The 24589-nt window shown below is 40.1% G+C and overlaps 1 protein-coding gene across 2 annotated transcripts in view; it reads left to right on the top strand.

Moving 5' to 3' along the window:
• The first annotated feature begins 1568 nt into the window (after positions 1-1568).
• spns2 (spinster homolog 2 (Drosophila)) overlaps positions 1569-24589 on the top strand; it is a 71986-nt gene continuing 48965 nt past the window's right edge. For both annotated transcript variants that reach the window (XM_047379151.1, XM_047379152.1), the window contains exons 1-2: positions 1569-2001; positions 23507-23572. In XM_047379151.1, the coding sequence (XP_047235107.1) occupies positions 1770-2001; positions 23507-23572 (298 nt within the window). In that variant the 5' untranslated portion in view covers positions 1569-1769. The remainder of the gene's footprint in view (positions 2002-23506; positions 23573-24589) is intronic.

Here is a 24589-nt window from a genome sequence, read left to right as displayed (position 1 = left end):
CCACTGCTGGCCCAAAAGACCAATGAAAGGATTCTCTCACATTTGCCAAAAAATATTTTGATGATCCCCAAGACTATTCTGTGGAATGAAGGAAAAAAAAAGTTTTTCAAAGGTGGACGTGTTTACATTTGGTGTAAAGCTATTCCAGTTTTCATGAAAAGAACATCACACCCACATTCAACATGGGAGTGGTAGGATGATAGTTTGGAGTTGGTCTGCTCTCTAACAGAACATCTTGAAGGAGAATGCCTGGCCATTAGTTTGTGACCGGAAACTTAAGCACACACCCTTGTGGCACGTTTTGCAGCAAAGCACACCAGCAAATCCACCTTTGAATGGCTCAGAATACAGAAAATAAAGGTTTTGCAGTGGACTAGTCAAAGTCTGGATATTTTAGATTCTGTGGCATGACCTTAAATAGGCCCTTGATGCTAAGATGAATGAACAAATTAAAGACTAAAAAAGCAAACAAACAAAAACAAAATGAAGGTTTTGGAGTGACCTAGTCAAAGTCCTTACTTCAATCTAGTTCAGATGCTGTGATTTTGTAGACATTCAGGTTACCGTTGTCTGATAAACAAAGAAACAAGAAATCAGTAAGGGGCTAAATTGTTATTAAAATTAAACTACAGAAATAATATGAAGCGTTTTGATGATATTTTAATTCACTTGTGATGATCTTGAGATGTTTGGGTTTTGGCTTTCTTTTGGGTTTGTATTTTGACCTTTTCTCTGCTGTTTATTATATTCCTAATGTCTTATCTTTTTCAGTTAATTTCCCTGTGGTTGTTATTTGTGAGTAGCTGTTGCCATATTTGTTCCCAGTTCATTCTTGTGTTCTTTGTACATTTAGATAATTTCCTATCAGATTTCTGGTATGACATGTTCCTTGGGTTTTTTGTATTTATGCTCAGCTCCATTCAAGTCTATTAGTATTCCACCCCCAGCCACTAGCATTATTCACTCCATAGCCACAGGACCTGTGCCTTTTATAAGCTCACTGTTGGTTATTCACTGCTGGATTCTACTGTTTTCCTGTTGGTTTCCATATCTGTTTTTTCCTGTTTTGCCCTCCATGATCCATCTCTTGTTCTCCTCATGCCATGAAGTGAGTTTTTGCCTTTTTGTAATTTAGCTTTTTATTTTTAATAAAATCCTTCAGGTCACTGTGCTGCTCCTGCCATCATCACTGCATTTTGGTTCCACTCTATGAACCACACTTTAAGACATTACTGGGTGCCACCTGTATTTATGTGACCTACTTCAGTTACCCCGGTTTTTCAACAAAACTGATCTCACTGAACAGTCATTCAAATGTAAAATATAGTGTGAATATGTAAAAGAAAAGAAAAATGAAATGACTCCCAGTTGTTTAATACCGTGATCCTCCTCAGAAATACCTTACATGTCATGCGGATCACCCAGCATCTCCAAGTATCAGGTGCAACCGCACCATCCGCAGCCTGATCAGGGGAGGAGTTTAGAGCCAGGTCACACCCCTCCACTACAGCGCTTACCCAGGGAGAGAGAGAGAGAGAGAGAGAGAGAAACTAAGGATCGCTGAGCCGTCCGTCACCGTTCACAGCTAGAAAAACATGATCCGGAGAAGATCCTGCGCTTCTTTGACGAAGACAACATCTGATCTCAACCAAACCCAGTGACCACCGCTCATCGTTTGCTCCCTGCTGAACTATTTTCTTCTCCCGATCTATCTCCCGCACCTTTTCTCCCTCACTCTTCCTGCGCTGGATCTTCCGTGCCAGAAAATCATGTGCGTGGAGAGCGATGGGTGCGAGATTGAAGGCTGCAGCAGTTCGGACGAGGTGCGCACGCTTTCGGGCAGCATGAGCCCCAGTCTGAAGCCCAGCCCGGACCTTCACCCCTGCAAACCGGGCCAGAAATTCCGTGCCGCGCTGCTCAAATGCCGCTCACCGGCTGCCGCTGCGGGAATCCTCAGCTTTGGGAATGTCCTCAATTACATGGACAGATACACAGTGGCTGGTAGGAGATGTGATTTATTACTTTTTATTAGACATATCTTATATGAAAGTGATTTATCTGCACTAGGTTCACCCTGTAAAGGCACAGAAACAGCTTTCTTTAGTTTATTCACTGGAGTGACAGCGCTCTAATTGGCCAGTGAGCGGCTCCATGCGCAACCAGCTCACCTCAGCTGAGATGGGCGGAACAATGGACCATCCTCTGTTTTGGTGCCTGTCTTGTAGCTGCAGAGTGGTTGATTGAATCAAACAGATATAAGTCCTCCTCATCGCTCCACAAAATGGGCGAACGTAAAGATTTTTTTGTGACGCCAGGATGTTAAATGATTGAAAATCGACCAATTAAGGCTATCAGCTCTCCGACCGCCCACGAACCTGACTGCATGCTTTTACACCGTGAGGACCCACCATGTGTGTGTGTGTGTGTGTGTGTGTGTGTGTGTATGTGTTTGAGTGTGAGTGGCCTCACTTTCATGATCCAGTTATTTTTCTTTGAGCAATTAATAATGATTTAATGCTTCTGTAGAGGCTGCCAGTACTCCTCAGGTTCAGCAGATTTTCTTACCTTTCTTAGAATTGCGTCCTTGAGACAGAGAATAAAACCCATAGAATGCACCTGTTAGATGCATTTCAAAGCACAAATTGTTTAACCCATATAATAAATTACAGCAGATTTCCCTTTGATCCCCATTTACAGCACAGATAATCAGTTCATTTTGCTGGATTTAATATTAAGGCGTTTGATCAGTAAACCGTGTTGCTGAATGGGTTAAAATACTGCTGCAGCATCAGTACAGAGGGAATGTGCATGTGCAAAGGCATGCTCTCTTGGTTAAATTGCAAACAGAATGCTGTCTTCACTGACTGATTAACTGGAACTGGATCTTACATAAGTAGTGTATAAAGGAAAATGATCTCCTACGTGTCAGAAACTAGATTTTTGGGTCCATTTGTCTTCACAAAATTGTTCAAGGCCAGTCAGATAGGACGGAATTGTGAACATATCTCTAATCTTCATGATCCTTTTTGTCCACTAATGTTATGTAATAAACCTCTAAGGCCTTCAAAGAGAAATTACATTCACTAATTAGATTACTTCAGGACAGTTAGGTTTTACTGCATTTTATTTAGGGGTATCAGAGCAAAAGGGGCCAAATGCAAGTGTACACCACATTTTTCAGACTTTTATTTGCAAAATGTTGTGAAAAACATTATTTTCCTCCCTTCCACAGATAATTTCCAAATAAAATGTTAATAAATTGGCAAAATGTGGAAAATTTAAGGGATATTAGCAACACTCTACGTAAGCCACAGTAATTTTTATTGGTGAGAAAAAATTTATTTTCTTTTTTTTGGAAGGTTTCTCCGTTGTAGTCTCTGGCAGAAAGAAGGGTCAATAAGACGCTCAGGAAAAGGTACACACTTTTAAAAGCTGCATGCCATCAGCTCATCATCCTGAAGGCTTCAGGTCCTGTCCGTCAACTGTAGAGGGCCTGAGCAAAGCCTTGGGCGCCTGAACAGTCATTATAGCAGGATGGTTTTAGCTGCATGGCCTGAATGACCACGCCAAGAATGTGTAGACATACAGTGGCATATCTAATCTTAGCAACTCTGAGCACCACTCAGTCACAGACGATAGTTTGAGGGAAAAGAAAAACAAAACCCTCCTCAGTTGAGGATGAGTCAGTCGCCACTCTGTAGGAGCAATTTGTCTTCTTGTTTCCTTATACCTTCTCATGCTTTGATCAGAGGAAAGCCTTCATTAAGCTCAAAAGCAACCGTTATTTCCATCATAAGCTCACGTCTGCTCTTTTTCCCTTCCATCATTGAGAGGTGGAGGGAAAATTTCCCGGACGTCAGTGGGACGAGAGCATGAAGACGGATAAGGGAAGGATGGCAAGTGGGAGGACGAAGGAGTGTGGTAGGGTCAGAAGAAGGTGGGTGTGGAAAGGGGGATGATGAATGCAGCTTGGCCTTGCCCTCGTGGGGAGAGACTGCGCTCAGCATGCACAGTGGTGGGGGTCTCCTCCCAATGCTGCCACCTGAACACTGCTGGACCATTTTGCATTATGCATGGGCAGCAAGTGAATCAGACCAACAAGCACAGCAGTCTTGTGTATCAAACAATAGCTAATACACACAAACATCATCTGCAGCATCGCCTTATCTGCCATTTTCCCTCCTTTAATTTTTTCTCTTCTGCAGTGTGAGCTGTGTTGCAGCAGTAATTAGCTAGTGGGAGCATGCTCTGCTGGTAGCAAGCTCCAAATGTGCACGTGTGGCTTAGATTTCTTTTGTGTCTCCCCACTCTGCTCTCCTACTCCTGCTTTCAGGAGCAGGTACCTAAAGCACCTGCCCAACTCATAGATCTTAATGTCAATTAAGCAGGGATGAGCGCACATGCACAAACACAGACAGCACACACGTACACACGCACCTACACATTATCAAGACTCTCCAGTGCATTTCAAGAGTGGCTGAATACATGATGGGACGTGTGAGGGGAGGGGCTGGCTGCTGCTGTGGCAGACAGTCAGAGGCAAGAGGACCCTGAATGCTGGCAGAACTGAACGAGAGTAATGCCCCCCCCCCCACAAAATCAGCGTCAAAGGGTCTTTGTACCAGCAGCCTTTACTGTAGTGTTTGGGGATCACTGAAGCATTGTCACAGAGACACTCGGTGACTATTCTGGAGAGCACAACTATTCTGATCCGTAACAATGATGGGAAAATTGCCCCTGCCACTGTATGGCAGCAGCACCCATGACTTGGATCTTTATGCTAAAGCCACCATCCAGACCTTTCTGTAAACATAATTAAACACAGCTTACATATACCTTTCCAACTCTACAGCAACACGTCATGGTCGGTTTTCTTTTGTATTTTGTTGTAAATTGTTAATCAGGATAAAATCTACCTTCCCAAAAACATGTATACAGGGTACCTCTGGTGACATCATTAAAGGCAGAAGGACACCAGTCAGTTATTTTCCCTCTTTATTCAAATGTTTTCAATTTAATTCCTTCTACAAAGCTGTGTAACTGCATTTTTTAGCAAAACGTTGGAGCTGTTCGGGAGAATGCTGCTTTAAATCTCGAGGAATATTTGGCAAAAATAAAACACCTGGAAGCAGAATGGCCAGATTTCATGATCAAAAATAATCAGCAATGTTTTCAGGGAAAGTTGTAAAAACCAAACAGTCCGTTTGATTCGTTCTATTAAGATTACAAGAACTGCTATATTACCTACATTTTCCGCCAAACGTTAGCACCAAGCATACACACTTATAATAACCAAACTGATGGAAAAAAATCCATCTGGTTAAAGTTCTGAAGACCATCGCTTTCATCATCAACATTTGCTTCAGCTTCGCCATCAATGACAGTGTCCATCATGGCCTGGAGATTAATGGACTAAAATTTTGACTCAAACTTGCTTTTCCACCATAATATTTCCTAATGCTAGCTGATTTGCTTGACTCTTATGCCTCTTGTGATGTCATCCACTTAAATACAAACAAAGCAGGATTAGCAGTTAATTTTCAGTGTGCCTTTTAAAAACAATTTTTTTTAAATCCGGTAGTGGAAATCCATACTTCCATACCCAGCTGTGTTTGCATTGTCAGCACACAATTGTTAGGAAAAAAAACACACAACTGGATTGTGTGTTTAATCCCTTATGACAGTGGTGATGCAACACACACATGCACACACTGCAGATACCCAGTAAATCAAGTACGTCACTCACTGAAGATAATGGTTTCAGAGCCACAAGAGATCAGAGAAGTCAAAATGTCGTTTTTTTTTTTTTTTCAGCTTTTTTTTAACCGGAGGTTGTTTTGATCTGGTTCTGGATAGATTTACTGCCAATATGCTTTGTGTCAGACTTTGTGACACACTTTATAAGGGGGGGAGCAGCGGCTTCAAAACACTGTAATTATGTGAGAGTTAAGCTGCTGTTTACTGAGGCTGGTAGATCTCAGCATGGTGCTAGTCAGGAGAAAAACAAAAATCTGCATTGCATTTGATCGAAAATTCTGACAAATTACAGATTCCTATAAGCTTCAGAACGTTTCATTATGTAATGTGAGCAAGTTAAGTTTTAAAAATTTTCCATCATTTAAATTGCACATCGTGCCGGTTTCTCACATGGCTTTTTTTATATCTGCTTCCTTGTTGTAATGTTGCGTGCTAAACTATGGTCATCAACAGGGTGCAAAAGCTTCAAATGCCTTCACTTTCTACTGTTTTAGACATCTTCTGTGTTGTGGAGTTGGCATTAACACAGTGATCTGGTTTTGCTCAGACACACTTACTGCAATGGGCAAACTCCAAGTGTGGACAGCTGCAAAAAAGGCCACTGTTGAGTTTTAGGGTTGCAGCAACGGTGAAGGAGGCTGGGAATAAAAGTGCTGAGGTGCAAACCCTGAGTGCCGAGTTGGACCTCAGGCTCAGCTGTCGGGGTGAGTGGGCGCTCCAGGCCAGGTCAAACAAGCCTGTGAGGGGTTTTACGGCCGTCAGACAACGCAGAAACAGGGAGTATCTGGGACATCCAAGTTCAACCGATCCCTTCTTGGCCCGTTTTCACAATGCAAATGTGGAGGAAAAAACACGGATGGGGATCCAGCTGAGCAAGACTCCAGACAAGCTGGGACATTGCAGCTGGATGAGTTATGGTGGTCCGGCTTGGTCCTTTCAGCCCATAGCCACTTATATTCCTGTTGTCTAAGAGCTCTAAGATTTAGAGGGACCACAGTGTTTAATTTAATTTGAAGGGGCTTTAAAACCTTAAATCCTTGTGTTGGTCCCTAGTAGACAGTCCAAGCTCCTCGACAGCTTATCATAAAGCGAGGATTAACTGTTTTTTTTTTTTCCAGAGAATATGAGGATACGCAAGGCAGACATGCTGCACTTCAAGTTATTTGGTGCTTAAGTAAATAAGCCCCGATGCACGTTAAATCTAGCTGCCTCCCTCGTGTGCAGGCCAAGAGGCAATTTGTGGGGTACGGTCTGCTGCCTAATCTATGCTGAGAGGAAATATTGGGGAGCAGTAGATTAACACTAAAATAAATGGTCTCAGTCAAGATGTCATGTTAGGAATAGCTCCAAACCTCAGTCACACTCTATTGGATGAGTGCAGGGCTATTACATGTAAACTTTTAGTGTACCTTTTGTATTTAGACACAGATGAGCCTGTGGTTATAATCCTCTTAAGACAAGCTCTTTTGTTATATTGTAAAAAAAGAAGATACAGTTATATATCCTGTCTGATAGTCAGATTAGTTCCATTTACCTTCGTCCAGTTTAATTTGGACCTGTTCATATTCACTGTGCACACTGGCGTTAGGTCTTCCTTTGCATTACCATACCCACTTAGAGCACAGAGAAACACTATTAGCCTCTTTTCTTCCTGTATTGTCCTGTATTTACCTCAATTCCAATGAAGTTTGAAGGTTTTTTAAAACAAAGACAAAATTATTAACGTTCAAACTGATAAACTTTGTTGTTTTTTCCAAATATTCACTCATTTTAAATTTGGTTCTTGCAACAAATTCCAAAAAAGCTGAGACAGGTTCATGTTTACGACTGTGTTACATCACCAGGCAAGAAACAGAACAGCTGGATCTAATTAACACACATATGGCCTTTCTTTACATATTAATTTACATCTAACGCCAATTGGTTGTGCAGAATTTTATCTAGGAGTATCATGAACTTTCCCTGGCTGTTGTCACACACTAAACCGCTTATTCTGTTGTCGAAGAGCTCCTCAAGTGAGTCGCTTTCTCTACTTTCAGTTCCTGAGAGACCTGAGAAGAAGCACAGGTTAGGTGTTTGTTGGTAATATTTGTGAATACATCAGAATCCGCTTTGATTCAAATATAGATAATGGTGCTACTGTGTGACAGCCCCAAATAGAAACTGTCAGTGTTTTTTTTTTTTATCTGCAGTTAGAGACATAACAAATAGGTCCTCTCAGTAACATGAAGCTCTGAATATAACAGAAGGTTGGAAAAGTGCTTTCTGGCTACCCGACTGTGTGAGAGGTTGTGTAGGCCCTGCTGGAGCTCCTTTGGGATTTAGTTCCTGCTAGTTTCACCCTTCACTCTTTCCCCAATTTCACCCTCTCTTGTTTTATAGCATTCACATTAAAGGCCCCCAAACAACAGAGATAATATAAAGATGAAGGGGGGCTGTAGTAATTTACTTCATAAGGTTGCCTTGCCTTTTTTTCCACTTGCAATTTGAAAAGAAATAATCAATGTCTCTTTTAAAGAGGTTTGATCACTTCAGCAAATTTTTACTGTACTTTAGTGCCTTTTATTTCACTGCTGATAGCAACATATTGCTTGCATCCAACATTTGTTTAAGTTGAGTAAAAAACTTACATGACTTCCTAGCAAGAAAACCTTTCCAGACTGGTTTCCCACAGATAACCCACTAATCTCTCTATGTCCGCAACCAAGTGTGCTGCCACTGTGAGAAAACAGCCTGTGTGTTCTTTAGGCTCCGATTTAGCAGACATCTGTAATAGTAACTGATGGAATTAGGCAGAACTTCTTCCTGGGCCAGTGGAGGCCCTTTCATGTGGCTGCTCCAGATTTTGCCATCAAGCAGAGGTGCTTCCATTGCAGCAGCTCTTCACCTATGACCCTGCTGCCATAAAAAAGCACAGTTTCCTGGCTTCGCTGATGGTCACTTTAAGACCACTCTGGTGCTGCTGCTGTGGTTACGGCTGTTGTTTCTTACTTTAAACTCATCACTGCTATGAGGCCTCTTCACGGGTTACATCATGTTAAAGGATCATTTTACCCAGTGTTGCTTGTGCAACACCCAGGAGACTGACTGAGGGCAAATGGGGCAAAAGCCCTTTTTACCACAAAAAAGATGCCACTGTTCCTTTGTGGTAATTCGCAAAGACTCACTGGAGATGTTGACAGAGCTATATTAGCACATACCAACAGCATGGATTCATCTGAGCGACTACAGTGCTGTTGGTAACTGCAGGGCATTGCACATGCCGATTTGGCTCTTTGACTCCTTTTTTCATGCAAGCTCAGATGCATATTAATACCAGATCAGCCTCACATCACAAACAACAGTATATGAGGACAACGCCACCTCCTCTGTTTGCACATTTTTCATCGCTGCATCCATTTATTTAATAAAATAAGATGATATACTATTATTCATTTTGCAGTTTCATTAAAACTGCTCTCTGCAGTAGCTTCAGCATCGGCCTGTCTGTACAAAACTATCCGCTGTGATTAAACCAAACTGTCTTCTGACTTTATGGAGGGTCATGTTGCCAGGGAATTGACAAAGAACTGCATAGCTCAACCTTTTCTCCACCCAAAAATGACCGTAACACAAAATTATTCCCATTTAGTCCTGTGAAAAAGATTTATTGTTAGAGCTGCATGTTTAGTTATAGTACAATATGTTTTAAAGAAAAATCCGGTGTTGGTAAATAATTTGTTGGTCTATTTTGAACAAACTATTCATTATATTTTATTTTAGATGATTAAATTTGATTAGGTTTGTAGTTCCTTTTTGATTAGTCAGTGCTTGCTCAAGTCCCCCACTGATCTTCGGCTTCTGAGGTAAGTGGTAGTCTGATAATCACTGACCTCCTCTTTGTCATCACAGGGATGTGTGTGTAGACATAAATAGAGGGAGGATGTGGTTCCTTTACTTTAAAAAAATGCTTTAGGATTACAGCATCCCAGATGAGCACAGCAAAGGCAAAAATCAATCCATGAATCTTTTTTTTTTTTTTTTAAACATGTTGGAGTTACATGACAAGCAGGGTTGAGGGATTGTCCTGACACTCATGTCCAAGTTTACACTCTGCCCCTCCCTTCCTGGGTCATTATCTGCAAAGATTAGAGTGTTTACCTGGAGAAAATGTTGAAATTGGTCTCTTCGTGCAAATGGGAAGAACGCAGGAAGGAAGCACGTGAGATTTGTTGGGCAGTTTGTTGACTTTGACAAACTATTATAAATTAGCGTCTCATCCCTTCCTAAAAATGGTGAGAAGAAAATGTCTCTCCCTGTATTCCATTTTTAATCAACGCCACAGCAAATTTCCCAGTGCTGATAGTAAAATATATTTAAAATCCTTTCAATTTTCAATGTAAGTTGTTATTGCAGCTTTATTTTCAGGCTGCGCATACATTTTCACTGCAGAGGCCTTGTTTTCCTTTCCTCCAGCTACCCCAAACACTCTTTGACATTCACATCTTTTTCAACTCAACTAGAGAACTTCTCTGCATTCTGAAGGTCAGACTCAGTGGTTCCCCTGAGCCCAGGGGTTCGGCTCAGACTGCTGATATATGCCACGAAGGAATGGAAACGGAAGGCTTAGCAATCCGTTTTCGTAACCATGGAAACCCGCATAGTGAATATTGATCAACAGAACATCAGGTCAGAATCCGGCCCTCCCTGAGACGAGCTGAAATTGAATTTTTCTGGAAGATCTACCATTTTGTTTAGATTTTTTTCTGTTGAGGATTTGGACTTTGATGTCGACCTTCCTTGCAGTTAAAGTCTCACCCAGCGGCTGTGAAGGCAGACCTACACAGCTTGCAGTAATATTAGCTCTCAGCTCCTTGAGGCTCTGACCGCTGCTAGAATAATATTTTTAAGTGTGTATTTACGGCAGCTCCTTTATTTGAAAAGGCCTTCCGTTCTTGAAGCAAAATTGAATCTTTTCCTCAATTAGACCTAATCCTGGAACTCAGCTGTAAATCCTCTGATATATCCATCAGTCAAATCATAAATAAGCACCCTTTTGTTTTTGTGCCTCCTCATATATTTCATCATCAGCCATTGTTTTGACTTGATGTCTGTCATGTTGTCAGCCTTAGATGAGAAAGCAGGATTTTCAATGCCAAATTTAGTGTATGTGTTGGTTGGAAGAAGCGGGTCTGAATGAGGCCGCTGACATCTGTCTGAGTCGTAGATACTTTTGTTAATGACCTGGGTCAAAGGTGGGCTCACATTCGCACAAATGCACTTAAAGCACCCGCTCTGTTTTCTGTCTTCTATGAGAACGTATCATTGATTTTGGTTCCCAAGTCGTTTGAGTTGTTGCAGTAATGAAAACGGATGTTTTGAAGGAGGGCTACGTGGAAATGTCCCCTCGCACACATCAAAGAACCTTTTTATTCTTCAATGCCATAAATGTTTCAGTCCAAAACACTGAGAAGCTTATATGTCATCAAATTCTAATTTTGGTTGTTGTTGAACCCCTTCTTTGAAAATGAAGTACATTTTAAATATTTAATAAGGCTTTAGTTAACAACAACAGAAGAGCAAGAATTCAGGTTGTTGCTGGACACATCATCACTCCACAGTTTCATGTGTTTAGTTCTTAATCCCATTGACTGACAACTGCTAACTATTACCTGAGGCTACAGTAGCTATCTGTGTTATTCTTAAGGGAAGCTGATCGGGTATGTGGAGGAAGTTCTTGAGAGAACAAAATGAAAGGAAAATAATTACCTTGAGGTGTTTTCCCACGCCAGGAAGAATTTAAAGTTACCTCTTTACACACCCTCTGTTTGTTTTTAACTAAGTCAGAAATGTCAGCTGTGGAAAGATTTGTTAGGTGAGACTTCAAAAACAACATCATTGCTTATTTGAGATGCACCAATCAGAGATTTGACCTGCTAAAACCAATCTTTATTAATTCAGATCTATCCAAGTACTTTCTCTAGCCTTCCTGCTGTGATAATGTATATTAAAAGTGGAAGCAACATCACTTTGTATGTGAGAAAGCAGTTGCTGAAAAACTGGGCTTAACTCTTTTTTAGTTTTAAATATAGTTTTAAACTTCCTTTAGCATCTTACATTAGTGACTACCATGTTCAGCATTGTAAACCTTACTAACTGTAAAGATCAGTCTACCTATGTATTCACTTTAGAATCCTTACAGTAACACTAAGGATATGCAAAATGGAGGCCAACATTGTTAAATGCAGCATGTTCCACAACTGACAGGGGTTGGAAGCTCAAAAGGATAAAACTGAGCAATTGTTATGTTCATATCTTTAGCCTTCCTTATATCTGCTGCGGCAAAAAGTCCTCACGACAAGTACAAATCGACTTCCTGTGACATATGACTTCTAAACGTACCAGCAATATTCAAAATAAAAGACAAAACAAAACCAAAACAGTAAAAAAAATGCCAATGGTTGGAAACTACCTGCACCCACGTTACTGATGCTGAAAACAGCTAATGTCTTTCCATAGTCGAATTGCACAATATATCAAATTAAAGTCATTATCTTAATTTCAATGTGTGCAATACTGCAATCATCATGTACTGCTTGGAGGCAATATTTAGTAGGCTTTCATATGCCATGCATTCAAAGTCTGCTTACTAATAATGAGTTTGGCCAATTGGATGAACTTTAGTTGTGTTGTATGCCCACACCGGAGGTAGATCTATGGGAGTGGTGGGGACCTTTTGATGATGGAAATTAAAGGCAAGAGTGAAGAAAATATATGAAGTTTTTAACAAAGTTATCACAATATCATGTTTTCTTTATATTGTGCAGTCATATCCAGCAGTAATTGCTTCTACACCAGCCTGGCAGCTCTTAGGTATGGTGCATTCACTGATCAGAAAATGTCACATTTTTGTGATTCCAATCACCGGTCAGGCTGCTCAGGTCAAGCTCACTGGCCAATTTCTCTGGACAGTTCTAGGGATTATTCTTTATGTGATTCAAATGTTGTTTCATGTGTTTTCTCACCTTAGACTAGACCATTTAGTATATATTCAATTGTGTCAAGGTTTTGTGGTAGCCTAGTGCTAAAGCCCAGAAATCCTAACCCCTAAAGACTTACCGTTGATGGTGTTACAGTTGACTGGTCCAGATCTTAAAGTAAAAACCGAAAAAATACAACTTTCTTCCCCTTCCAATTCATTCTTTAACAACCCACATAATAAAATATTATTAAAAGGTTTATTTGGATAAAAGAATGAAAAACATTTATAGATTTCCCTCATCCGGAACCAGCTGGGCCCATTTAGCCTGTTTATTCTTTATTTGTGACGCTCAAGCACAGCAATTATGCTGAGAAAATAATCACTTTGGACCTGTTTTAAGCTTAATTGAGCCTAGTGCATTTTCACTTATAGAGGACTGCACAAAGCCCACAAGACTGCTGCACACAAGACGTTCACACTCACTGACAGTTCTGAATGTCCTGAAAGGGTGAGTGCAATTAGCCGGCTAATATTTAAACAACTGAGATTATATGCTTTATTGCAGAGAGTAGAGTTTCTTCTAATTATTGAACCTGCCTCGGGTAAATTGATAGTATAAAAGAGGTTTTTTGTCCAAGACGGTCTCTATGGCGTGCATATAGTATGAGGAACAGGATGTTTCAATAGCGGCCAGAGGAGTAAGTAATAGAGAAGAAATAAAATCTCATTAATAACTCTGCATAATAACTTTAATCCGCCACTGTCATTTAAAAACCTGTGCGATTACTGACAAATACTCATGTGCTCACTCTGGCTGTGTGCTTGCTATTAGAATGTGCACGCTCAAGCTCGGATGCCTTTAACCCTGATACCTGCTTGTCCTGATACAGGTTTAATTTACACAAATAGCTTCATTGATGGGGTTTTAAAGTTCTTCATTTAAAATGTAAAAACAACATGTGGATAGATGGGTCACCTTATGCAGGTTTTGAGGTGTGATCATTTGCAAATGTTAGTTTGCTCCTCCTGCGAAACCAGCATTTTATTTACACAAGTATTTTTGGTATATAATCTTATGAATGTGTCTCCGAAGGCTTGGATTCCAGCTTTTTCTCATCTGAGCTGAATACAAATCCTATTTTCTGGGTGTTGATGTAAACTTGACCGTGTTGTTGTTTCTCTAATGTGTCAATCCGCACACCATTTGGGCCTCTCTCTCAGTGATTATCTCTGGTTAAAATGTCCAGGCCTGAGAAATCCTCCCTAAACAACTCTCCTCCAGAACCACGTTTAAGGTTGAGTTCAACTGCCGTTCAGTATTCCTGGGAGACAGCGGTGTGAACGAGTGCAGCTCATGGATATCCCGCAGCAATCAGACAGTCTCATCACATTTCAAATACCTTTGCTTCGCTTCACCGCATCTCTATCCAAAGCATCTAATGCATTATCTTATCTGAACAAGCCGGCTAGCCTCAGAATGTATTATTAATAGGCTATAGGTTTGGTCGGCTCGTTCGATGCTTCACTGTGCATCCACAATAGTGCTATTAGATATTTAGCATGGATTGGCAGTAGGGTGACCAGATGTCCCAATTTGTGCGAGACTGTGCCGCATTTTTCACTCTTGTCCCGGTGTCCCGGACCCATTTTTACTCAAACCCAGAGATGACTGACAAGACAACAGCAGCCGAGATTACCAGTGTTAAACTTTTAAAGCTTGTAAAGTGTATTTCAAACTGGTGCTAATGCATTGTTGCTAATTGCCAATGCAGGCAAAGCAGAGATTGATAAATGTAATGTGAGATCTTTGTTAAATTAACATTTATGACGTCATCATAGTGTTGGTAATGTGTCCCACACTGTCCCTCACAAGCATCCTTGTTGTCTGTTTTTTGATATCTGGTGACCCTAATTGGCAGGGACTAATGCAATATTGCCCCTGAACTGAATTCAAGCTTTTGATAAGTGATGGGAACTTTATTGAATGAAAGAAAAAGGCTATTAATTGAAGTGGTAAGGCTGGTAACCCAATGAGCTTTTAAATTGATTTAGCTTGATGAGTTCTCACCATGGTCAGGTTGGCTTTGTTGCTGAGATACCTGCTCATACATCTTCATTCTTTTGAAGAAGTTTTCAGTTAAATATATTTAGTTTAAAGTGTTTTTTTCTGTAGGTCTAGTTTTTATTAATGAATTAAGAGGATGAAAGAAGTTCTAATAATAGATCGATTTATAAAGAGATTTAGCAGAAGGAACACAGAACAGTGTGTTATCATATCCTTAGACATTAACTACATTTTAACTTTCAGGAGTTATTAGAGTCTCTTTTTCATTGGAGGGCCTTTCAGCCATTACCAGGGATTTTGAAAGGCCCCCGCATCTTTCGATGCCATTTTACATAAACAATTTAAATTTCCCAGGTCCACACTTCCTGGATAGAAGATCTTTCAGATTACCCGGGGATTGTTGAGGAGCAGGGTTATGTGCTGAGCAACGATGATTGGTGGACTCTTTCTTGCACTGTTCTGGCTTCCACTCACCTGACATATTTAAGACCTGTGTGTTGCTTTTAGCTTTATACGAGATTCATATTTTAGCGTACATTTTATGATCCAGAATGGACCAAAGGGAGAGGACATACGACAGGTGGACCGACGACAAGGTCCAGATTCTTTTAAGCGTTTTTACTGATGGGCTTCCAGCGGGACTTTGTATCGGACACACGAAATTATAGGGTGTACACCGCAATTGCAGTAAAAAACATAAATCTTATTACCACCACCTGCTGGACTCGAGGTGTGCAGTTTTCTTCACAACTTCCCCATACCTCATTAGGCTGATATAAATACATTTTCTGCAGCCTTTAAAAGCAGTGGAAACAGAAAGCATGCAAGTTACCCAGGAGGTTATTTTACTTGGGAAAAAAAAAAAAAAAAAAAAATCCCAGGTATTTATATCCTGGGACTTTCGCTGGGTAAGGGGATATAGCTAATACAGTCTTCAGATATTATCTTGATCTTACTTAAAACAAGTTTAAAAAGGAAAACACTGTTTTTATTTAGTTATTATTATTGTTCAGTAATACTAAGCCTAACATTTAAAACAGATATGAAATCCCAGCAATTTGTCTTGTACATCAGTAGTGTCAATATCTGATCCAGTCTGGCTCAGTAGGAGGTAATATTTAGTCAGATTAAGAAGACTTGTGACCCTTTGGAAAATCAGATTACCTGGAAAACGCAGTTGTGTTTAATAATGTTGATAATTAGAGTATTGTGGTTCTGGTTGAAATAATGTGGAATTTAGTATGAACTATTGGATAATCATGTATTGATATTGCGCAGCTCTTTCCTATTTAAATACCTCATTTGTTAACACCAACAACTGCACCTCCGTGCTGCTTGAAATGACTTTGAGTAAGCAATTTATAATGGTGTGTTTATGTGTTGATGCATTTCTTGTCTTATTAATTTGACAATTACTGGTCTTGTTACATTTGTACTTTATTCTCTGCACATCTTGAAGATATTAATCCATAAAATGAAGAACAACCAGAATGTACAGCAGTGCCTCCCTATAGACAACAAGTCTGGTAAATTCACTGTCATGAAAACAAGAAAAACTTGGATTCAAACTGCACTAGGCATCCACTCATATGGGCTAGATTTTACTGTATGTAAGTCAAGCTTTTGTGTCAATTTGTTCTAACGATTAGAACAAAAATCTATAGCATAGCCTTCTTGCTTTTAATTAAAACAAAAAAGTAGGTTATATCCACTCCTGCTTAAAGGTTGTTGATCATTTTGTCATTTTGTAGCTCTGCAGATTTTACAAATGACGATTTATATTTTCCGGTGGTTTGGGAGCCTTCTCTAAGCCAGTTGACCAGCAACAGGTAGGGGAGGGAAGGAGAAAAGTCTTGAGAAAACTTTGGCCTCTCCAACATCTCATGGAAAGGACTTTAAACTGTAGGAACATTGTGATGTAACATTTATAACAACTTGGTATACACTGATACCTGTAACTGGTCTATTCCTAAACTGCACTGATCTTCCTCTAATGTTTTCGAAACTGGGATTTGTGGATGATACGGTGGCACAGCAGTGATCAACTGCATCATTGGGTACCTTTCATATAAATAATGTAATAATTTGTTTTCCTTCCTCCACAGTCCCTTTCCAGCATGTCATGAGACTTGTCCCACCTCTTGCTGCTTCGAGAGGGGAATCCACCTCTTGTATGAACTCTTAAGCACTCCCATACGGGCGGCTGTACACACTGTTTCCCAGACATCTGCAGCACGTTTCCTTTCTGTGTGGCAGGCGAAGGTAGTGGAATGGAAAAACTGCTCCTCCGCCTACTGTAGCCACATGGCAAGGGAGGAGAGCAGTCAGTCGGGAGCCCGCCAGCCGCAGTCGAGCATATTTGTGGTCGGCTTTCTCCTGGGCTTCAGTCTGCAGCTCGGCCTGCCTCTGCTCAGTCCTTCTCACACGCTCGAATCCCCCAAAAATCGGTCAGTATTACAATCAGAAAGGGAGCGCTTTCTCCTCACTCATGTTCCCTTGCCGACTTCCCTCCCAGACTATTTATACTGACGGGGGCAACACATGAAAAGGGAGCGCCCCCTCTCGTAGGAGTGCAGGGAAAAGGATTTGGCCCACATCAGCAGGAGCGGTTCACCGCTGCTCGTCACTCTCTGGCCAGAATGAATGACTTCCATCCATTGGCTTGTGAAACCAGGGGAAAGGGGAACAATCAGACATATATTCTAAACAATGGAAACAAAACGCTTTCAGAAAAACAAACCCAGCCCTGATGTAGCCACAAACTATTCTTTGCATTGTGACTCCTCTCCCTAGTCTCAGGGTCTCACCATTTCTCTTAAGCATTAAATTGGATTCTCCTCTTCCTCTTAGCCTAGTTTCTATGACCAGAAATAGAAGCAATAGAGCTGCAGATCCAAAAGTCTCTGTTGGGGATTGAAAATGAAAACTGCCCTCTGCAAGCTTACGGAGGCCAGTCTGTGTATGTCTGGGTTGGCTGTGTTTGTCTCATGCATTCATTTGGATTTATTTAGCTCGTACAGTAAGTCAACAGTTTGGTTGCAGCCTACAAAAACTACTATTCATATCTTAGAATGATCAGTGACCATTCATTGCTCTGAATGTGCCATTTGTGGCACGGTAACGCTTACCAATTTGAGTCATTTCTTCTCCTGCTCTGCTGCTCATAAAGGCAGACTTTATGAGCGGCTGGAATAAGTGTGAGCTCGGCGCTGCAGCCGACCCTCCGTTCTTAACTGCAATGTGCCACTGCTGCGCACAGATGAATGCTCAGTTCACCATCACAATCATTTCATGAAAGAGGTCTTTAAGAGTTAAAGGAGACATAAACCTGACGTCACAAAACAGGTCAATGTGAGTAGTTTTAAAGCCTTGTCGAAGTGGTTTTTTTTGTTCATCTAAACCGGTGCAGTGAGAACTATGTCAGAGAGGGAGTGCCCTGCTACTGTGCACCAAGAGCAGTTACCTTGAATGAAGGTGGCAGTAGCAGGTGTTTCTGTGTGCTGTCAGGAAGATCCACATTCCTGGGATATTTCCCTCTTTGGCATTACACTGCCTACAGAATACTGTTGATGGTTGAGAAACTTATTAATGTTCCTGAGTTACAGTACTTTTCAAAACTATTCCTACACCTTGAACCTTCTCACATTTTGCCATGTTACAGCCGCAAACTTGTATTTTATTAAGATTTTATGTAATAAATCAACACGAGCAACCAGTTGACTTCCAAAGTTACCTCATTAATAAATAGACTGCTGAAAATCACACAAAACACAGCTGAATAGTGCTCCACACGGTGAAACCCTCCAAACCCCTAGTTTGGATTTGTTGTTATGCACTTCATTCATCTGATCTTTATGGTAGTGTGAAAAGAAGAAAAAACATGTAGGTGACATGGTGAACATTTTGAAGTTAGATGCTCTGGTCGAATAAAGATATAATACAAGTTTTAGGCCTAGTTGCCGAATGCTATCTGTGGTGGAAAACACATCACCCTTATCATATCATTCTGTTGGAGTGACGTGGTGGTAGCAGCATAAGGATCTCACTTTTCTTTAGCAGATACAATGACGCTGATCAAAGTTCATTGGAAGATGAATACATACATGGTAATCCAAGAAAAAAAAACTGTTAGAGAGCTACAACGTAATGATTCAGATCAAAGCATAATCATATGTTAGAATGGCTCAGTCAAAGTCCAGAGCTAAATCCAATTGAGAATCTGTGGTTAGAAAATGTATGCTCTCCATTAAACCTGACTGAGCTGGAGATAATTCGCAAAGAACAATGAGAAAATAATTTCAGTCTATAGATGTGCTGGGGGAGACATACAACAAAACCATGGACCACTTCACTTCCATTTTTTAATTATGTGCTACTTTGTGCTGCTCTATTATATACAATCTTAACAAAATACATTGAAGTTTTATGGTTTCAACGTGACAAAATGCAGAAAGGTGTAAGAGGTGTTAATATTTTTGCAAGGCACCGTAAATGTATCCATGAGGTTAGATCTGAGATGTTTGGGGAATCGGCTGCATCACCAGAAACATCCATTTTCACAGCTAATCTTACACAAGGCATTTTTGCAATACACTCTGTGAGTTTGTATTGTCAAATGCTACATATCTGAATGATCTCCAGTTTGTTCACATTTTATTTTGAAAAACTCAGTTTGAGTATTTCAAAAAGTGCCTTTCTTACTCTTGACCTTTATCTCTTTCAGCTCACAGTCACCATCGTCATGGCAACTATAGCACTGCCGCTAGGCTTCAACAAAGGTTGAAGCATTGAATAAAGATCAAGATTCTCTGAATGGCTGAAGGGGAGATTATGTAGAGGGGCAGAAACCGATCATTAAGAGGGAGATATCAGGAGAACAGTTTGAATGTGAAGTAATGAAAGGCTGCAGAAGGAATTGAGATGCTAGTCGCTCTCTTTGCTGCTTCTATGTAATCCCCTACAGATTAACTTAGTTCATTGCACAGCTCATTGCACTTGAAACTCATACAACACAGGACAGCTTTAATCTGACTTCCTTCTCTTATTTAAATGTATCTGTCAGAACACAGCATGCTACGTTTATGCTGTAATTACTCGCTTGCTTTTCTTCTTATCTAGCATCACTGCATTTTCGTTTGGCGGCTGTGGCTCTCAGTTTAGCTAACAATTCCAGATCTTGAGGAATAGGCTGCCTGCTGACTCCAGTTTTTTGTAATTGCCAGGTAATTGTCCTGTTAAAGTAGCCGGGTGTGGCTCGGACGAACCCACACAGTGTCCAGGAGAGACACTCCACCATCTGGTGTGGGAATCCTCCTCGCAGCAGATGCGTGTGTGTGTGTGTGTGTGTGTGTGTGTGTGTGTGTGTGTGTAGTAGGGTGGGGAACCAGTCAAGACTAATTAATGTACAGCTGCAGTTTTACACTTTTGTTGCTGTTGAAAGGCTCGACAGGATGGACAGAGTCCCTGTTACAGCTACTGTGTCTGCAGAGGGCATGTAGGGATGCCAGCCCCATGTTTTTCAGTTTTAAGGGCCTGATCGCTCTGTTGTGTATAACCCTCACAAACTTCTAATTATTTCCTTTTTTAATTTCCTTTTTTAAATTAACGTGATCAAATTAAAATGCAACTGATCTTTGCCATGTTAAGGCTCATGTGTTACTTAATACATCATTGCTTACAAGACAGATGTGAAATAACCAATAAAATAGTCAAGCTAATGATAACATTAGTGTCTTTAGTTGCTAATGACTAGCCAAAGCTTATGAAACATTTGTATCATGTCTAACCCCTGGTAACTGTTTCCTTGGTCTAAGTTCTCTAAATACCGCCATGCACATGATTAAAAAGTACTTCAACAGAACAGGGCAACTCAAGAACTTCTTTCTTACCTTAAAATTAGAGTCTAAAACCCAAGTATAACAATATATACCTGGCTCAATCTTAAAGTCACATGGTGACAGTAACTAGATACCGACAGGCTTCACATTGACAGAAAATATTGTCTTTTTTAACATGTAATGAGAGCTTGTTTCACAAGATCTTGGATCGTCCCCAGTAGACATAAGGTGTTTCATTTATTTATATTTGAGTAATGTCCAGTTGTTTGACTGCATGAGTTATAATATTGCTAAGCTACGTTTTTTGTTATACTCTCATGTTGAGTTGGATCTGCAGTTTGAGTTTATGGCTCACTGTATTCAGTCCTTGACTTTATATTAATTCATATTTATTCATCTTTAGAACCTTGTAGTTATTCTTGAGAATTAGCTAACTCTTCAGATACTGCTCTGATTCAGCTTTTATAAATTACTTTAACTTCAAATCGATTATGTCATGCCTTTTCATCGCAGACACCACACCTCAAAGAGTGAAATCATTATCAGATTCTCTGCATTAATTGTGAATGATGTGTTGATGTGTTTCACAGAAACCAAATGACTTGCATACTGGTACATTTAGGACAAGTTATCAGGAACGAGAAACAACACTAAGAGTTCTTACTGTAAACTTGAAATGGGCTTCCTGAACCATAGGAATGTGAGCTGGTGGTTTGACTCAGCGGACTGGTATGTGCACCTGCACCTGCTTTGCACCACCTTTCTCTGTTGTCAGAGATGCAATACCAGTCACATTTTGAGGTTTTATATTCCAGCTGATAGTGTGGAATCTTTCTCCCTCTTTGTCCCTGAGATAACTAGAAACGGTAAGCTTTTACAGAAATTCAGGTGGACTGTAGGATACAGGCTTTGCTTGGTGATGGTGTGCACAGAAGAGAAGCAGACAGATCAAAAGCAGACAGCTTCTCAGCATGTTATTCATGTTTTTGCTTACTTTTTATGAGCTGTGTTGCAATCCCAAACCCAGCCTGCCAGCTGCACTGCCAAGCACATCAATTTGTGTTGGACTGCTGGAATTTCTAGCATAGATAATATTCTCTCTCTTCTTTCCTGATATACAAAAACATTCAAGCTTGTGCTTTCAGGAGAAGCAACATTTGTTTGACTTGCTCTATCTTGTCTGCTGATGCTTTAAAATTCATTGGGGCCATAAAGAAATATTCTTAGCTCTGAACTTCTCTTCTCCCCCATCCTGATCGTCTGATGTTTATGGTGTGTTAAAACTTTATGAGATATCTTCCACACGCCTGTAATCAACATGAACAGGTTATAACGCTGTGATGAACGGATATTCGGCTCTTTGCATCTATATCATGTCCTGAGATAGGCCAAACACAGGGTGCCATTCACTTCAAAATTAGATCAGATATTAGTACAGACTTCACCGTGTGGATTTCGTTCATGCCAGCCCTGTTGATCTTGGGTTACAGTAAAAGTATTAAAATGTCTTCAAAGACCCAATGGTTTCTCTCTTGCCAGTGCGATGTTTATTTACTTGTGCATGTCTGTGAGACTGACAAGGCCAGCAGATCCACCAACCACATGCAGTCTATTTCTGTGTCATCAAGCAAAACTAAAACACTTTAAAAAACCTATTGTGCCATTGTTGCTTTCTGAGCTGTTTACACAAGTCAGAGGGAGTTTAATGATATAGAAGCAACGTGTGTGTGTGTGTGTGTGTGGGTGGGTGTTTGTGTGTGTGTGTGTGTGTGTGTGTGTGTGTGTGTGTGTGTGTGTGTGTGTGTGTGTGTGTGTGTTTGTGTGTGTGTGTGTCACGAGATTTTGTGACAGAAAATGTGTTTTAACAGTTCAGTACCATCACATGTATCACGCTTGTAATATAATCTTTGGAGCTTTTTACTTTAAGGGGAAACATTGCATATGCAATCATTTTTCTGTGATTTGATGTTGTTAAAATTCAACAGATCAATAAATAGAACTGAAGCAGTAATTTACCCCTTTGACTCTATGATGTATTTACCATGCATTTCAATGTTGTAAGAGCTCATGCCTTAGGTAAATAACTCCTGCATTGTTTTGTTATGAATGTAATGCTATAGTGTGCATAATTTGATAACAAGCTTAGCCAGACTGCCATGAGTTTTAGGATCAAAATTTTCTTTTGCCTGTGTTCTTTTGAACAACAGTCAACATTTTTTACAGAATGTGGCTTCTGTTAATTGCACTTATATTGACTATTTATTGACTATAAAATCTGAATTTTGATGCTGAGATATCAACCATTTATGTATGGCGAGTACAATATTATCCATTTTTTTTGTAAAGTTATGTGAAATATTTAGCTTTAGTTTCATTTTAAAGGCAACAGCCAATTATAGGTGAACCTTTGCCAGTTTGGAGATACAGTTACAATTACAGCAACAACCGGAGGTTAAACGACAGCCTATTACACTACAAACCTGAGCTCCTTACTGAATATCTGAGATATTTTCAGATCCAGGGACCCAAACAAAATGACAGGGTTGTGTCTTTTTTCGGTTTTTCATGTTGGTTATTACTTTACCCGGATAAATGTTCTTAAGCACAGAAAAGTGAAGATTTCTATAATAGGTCATCTTTAAGCTTGGCATTGTGTGGCAGCCAACAGCACAAAAACAAAATCCCATTCCTCTTCATGGATTATACCTGAACCTGTACCTCTTGGTATAGTTTCTGGTACTGTCTTTAGCTGTCAAAAGCCACAAAAGACTTGAATAAAGCCGAAAAGGCTTGTGCAGTTGGTCTAATGGACTTCAATGGTAGTGATTAGGTGTCTCATTCTGCTTTGAAACCACATTTATGTTTTTTTCTTGTTCCTGTTTGCAGGCGTTCTGCTCGACATCCAGCGGCACTATGAGGTATCTGACAGTGGAGCGGGCTTGTTGCAAACAGGTAATTCTCCTTTAATCCCTTAATTACACATTCAAAAAAAGTTTAGCTCAGCTCCTGAACGCATCTCTCTGTGATGACTGTAATTACTGTAAAAGTGTCATTTTAAATAAATGGGACAATGAACAACTGTGGTTAAACTTCAAATCTGCTGTTTTGATCCCAGCTTCTAAAAACTAAATGTTAACACAGATTTAGCAGCTAAATGTTTTACTTTTTATACAGAAACTAAAGAAGATACAAATTAGTGGGCAGCCTACTTTACAGATATAAAAAAGACATTTATCAGAGATGCCACATTTAGATTTTTGTGGCCGATCCAGGTTTTGTAAAACGTTTGACTTGCTGACATCAGTTTTAGCCATTTCAGATTTTGTTTTTTAAGAGCTACGATTAACATAGAACAAAGTTAAAGAATGACAGAGCTGACATTCTTTAGCATCTTATATTAGCAATTAGCACAGCTAGCATAGCTAAAACAACAATTTGTTGTATGTATTCCATAAAGAAGGTAGGACCCTTAAGATTTCCAAAAAGTGCCAGCATTTTCATTCCACTTTTATTTCTTGATTAATGACAGAGGTTGAAAACTCAACATGATAGAAAAGAGCATCTTCGTGCTTCATTATCTGCTGAAGGTCTTGCTCTCTCTTGGAGTCTGGTTGAAATGCAGACATGTCTCAATTTGTTATAAACATGCAATTAATTTGAAATAGCTTCTTCCTTCTCCATGGTTTCCCTGGCATAATTTGTATACCTCACTGGTGCTAAAAAAAACTAACTTTGAGTCCTCTTTAGTCAGAAGCAACTTCTACAGAGAAGAGTGGTGTTGACCTGGTGTCATTTAATTTTTGAAGTTTAGCCCATTCAGCTTTAATGGCTCTGATCCGTTCAAGCTGACAATCAGATTTCTTTATGCATTCTACTCATTGAGACCACTAACAGTGTGCATACACTTAGTTTTGGTCTTTCGATGTTTAAAAGCTCAAATTTTAGAATTAAAACAGAACCAATTTAGAA

Source organism: Girardinichthys multiradiatus, chromosome 11 (assembly GCF_021462225.1).
Source record: "Girardinichthys multiradiatus isolate DD_20200921_A chromosome 11, DD_fGirMul_XY1, whole genome shotgun sequence".
Classification (NCBI taxonomy): domain Eukaryota; kingdom Metazoa; phylum Chordata; class Actinopteri; order Cyprinodontiformes; family Goodeidae; genus Girardinichthys; species Girardinichthys multiradiatus.
This window is presented reverse-complemented; position numbering and strand designations above follow the sequence as displayed.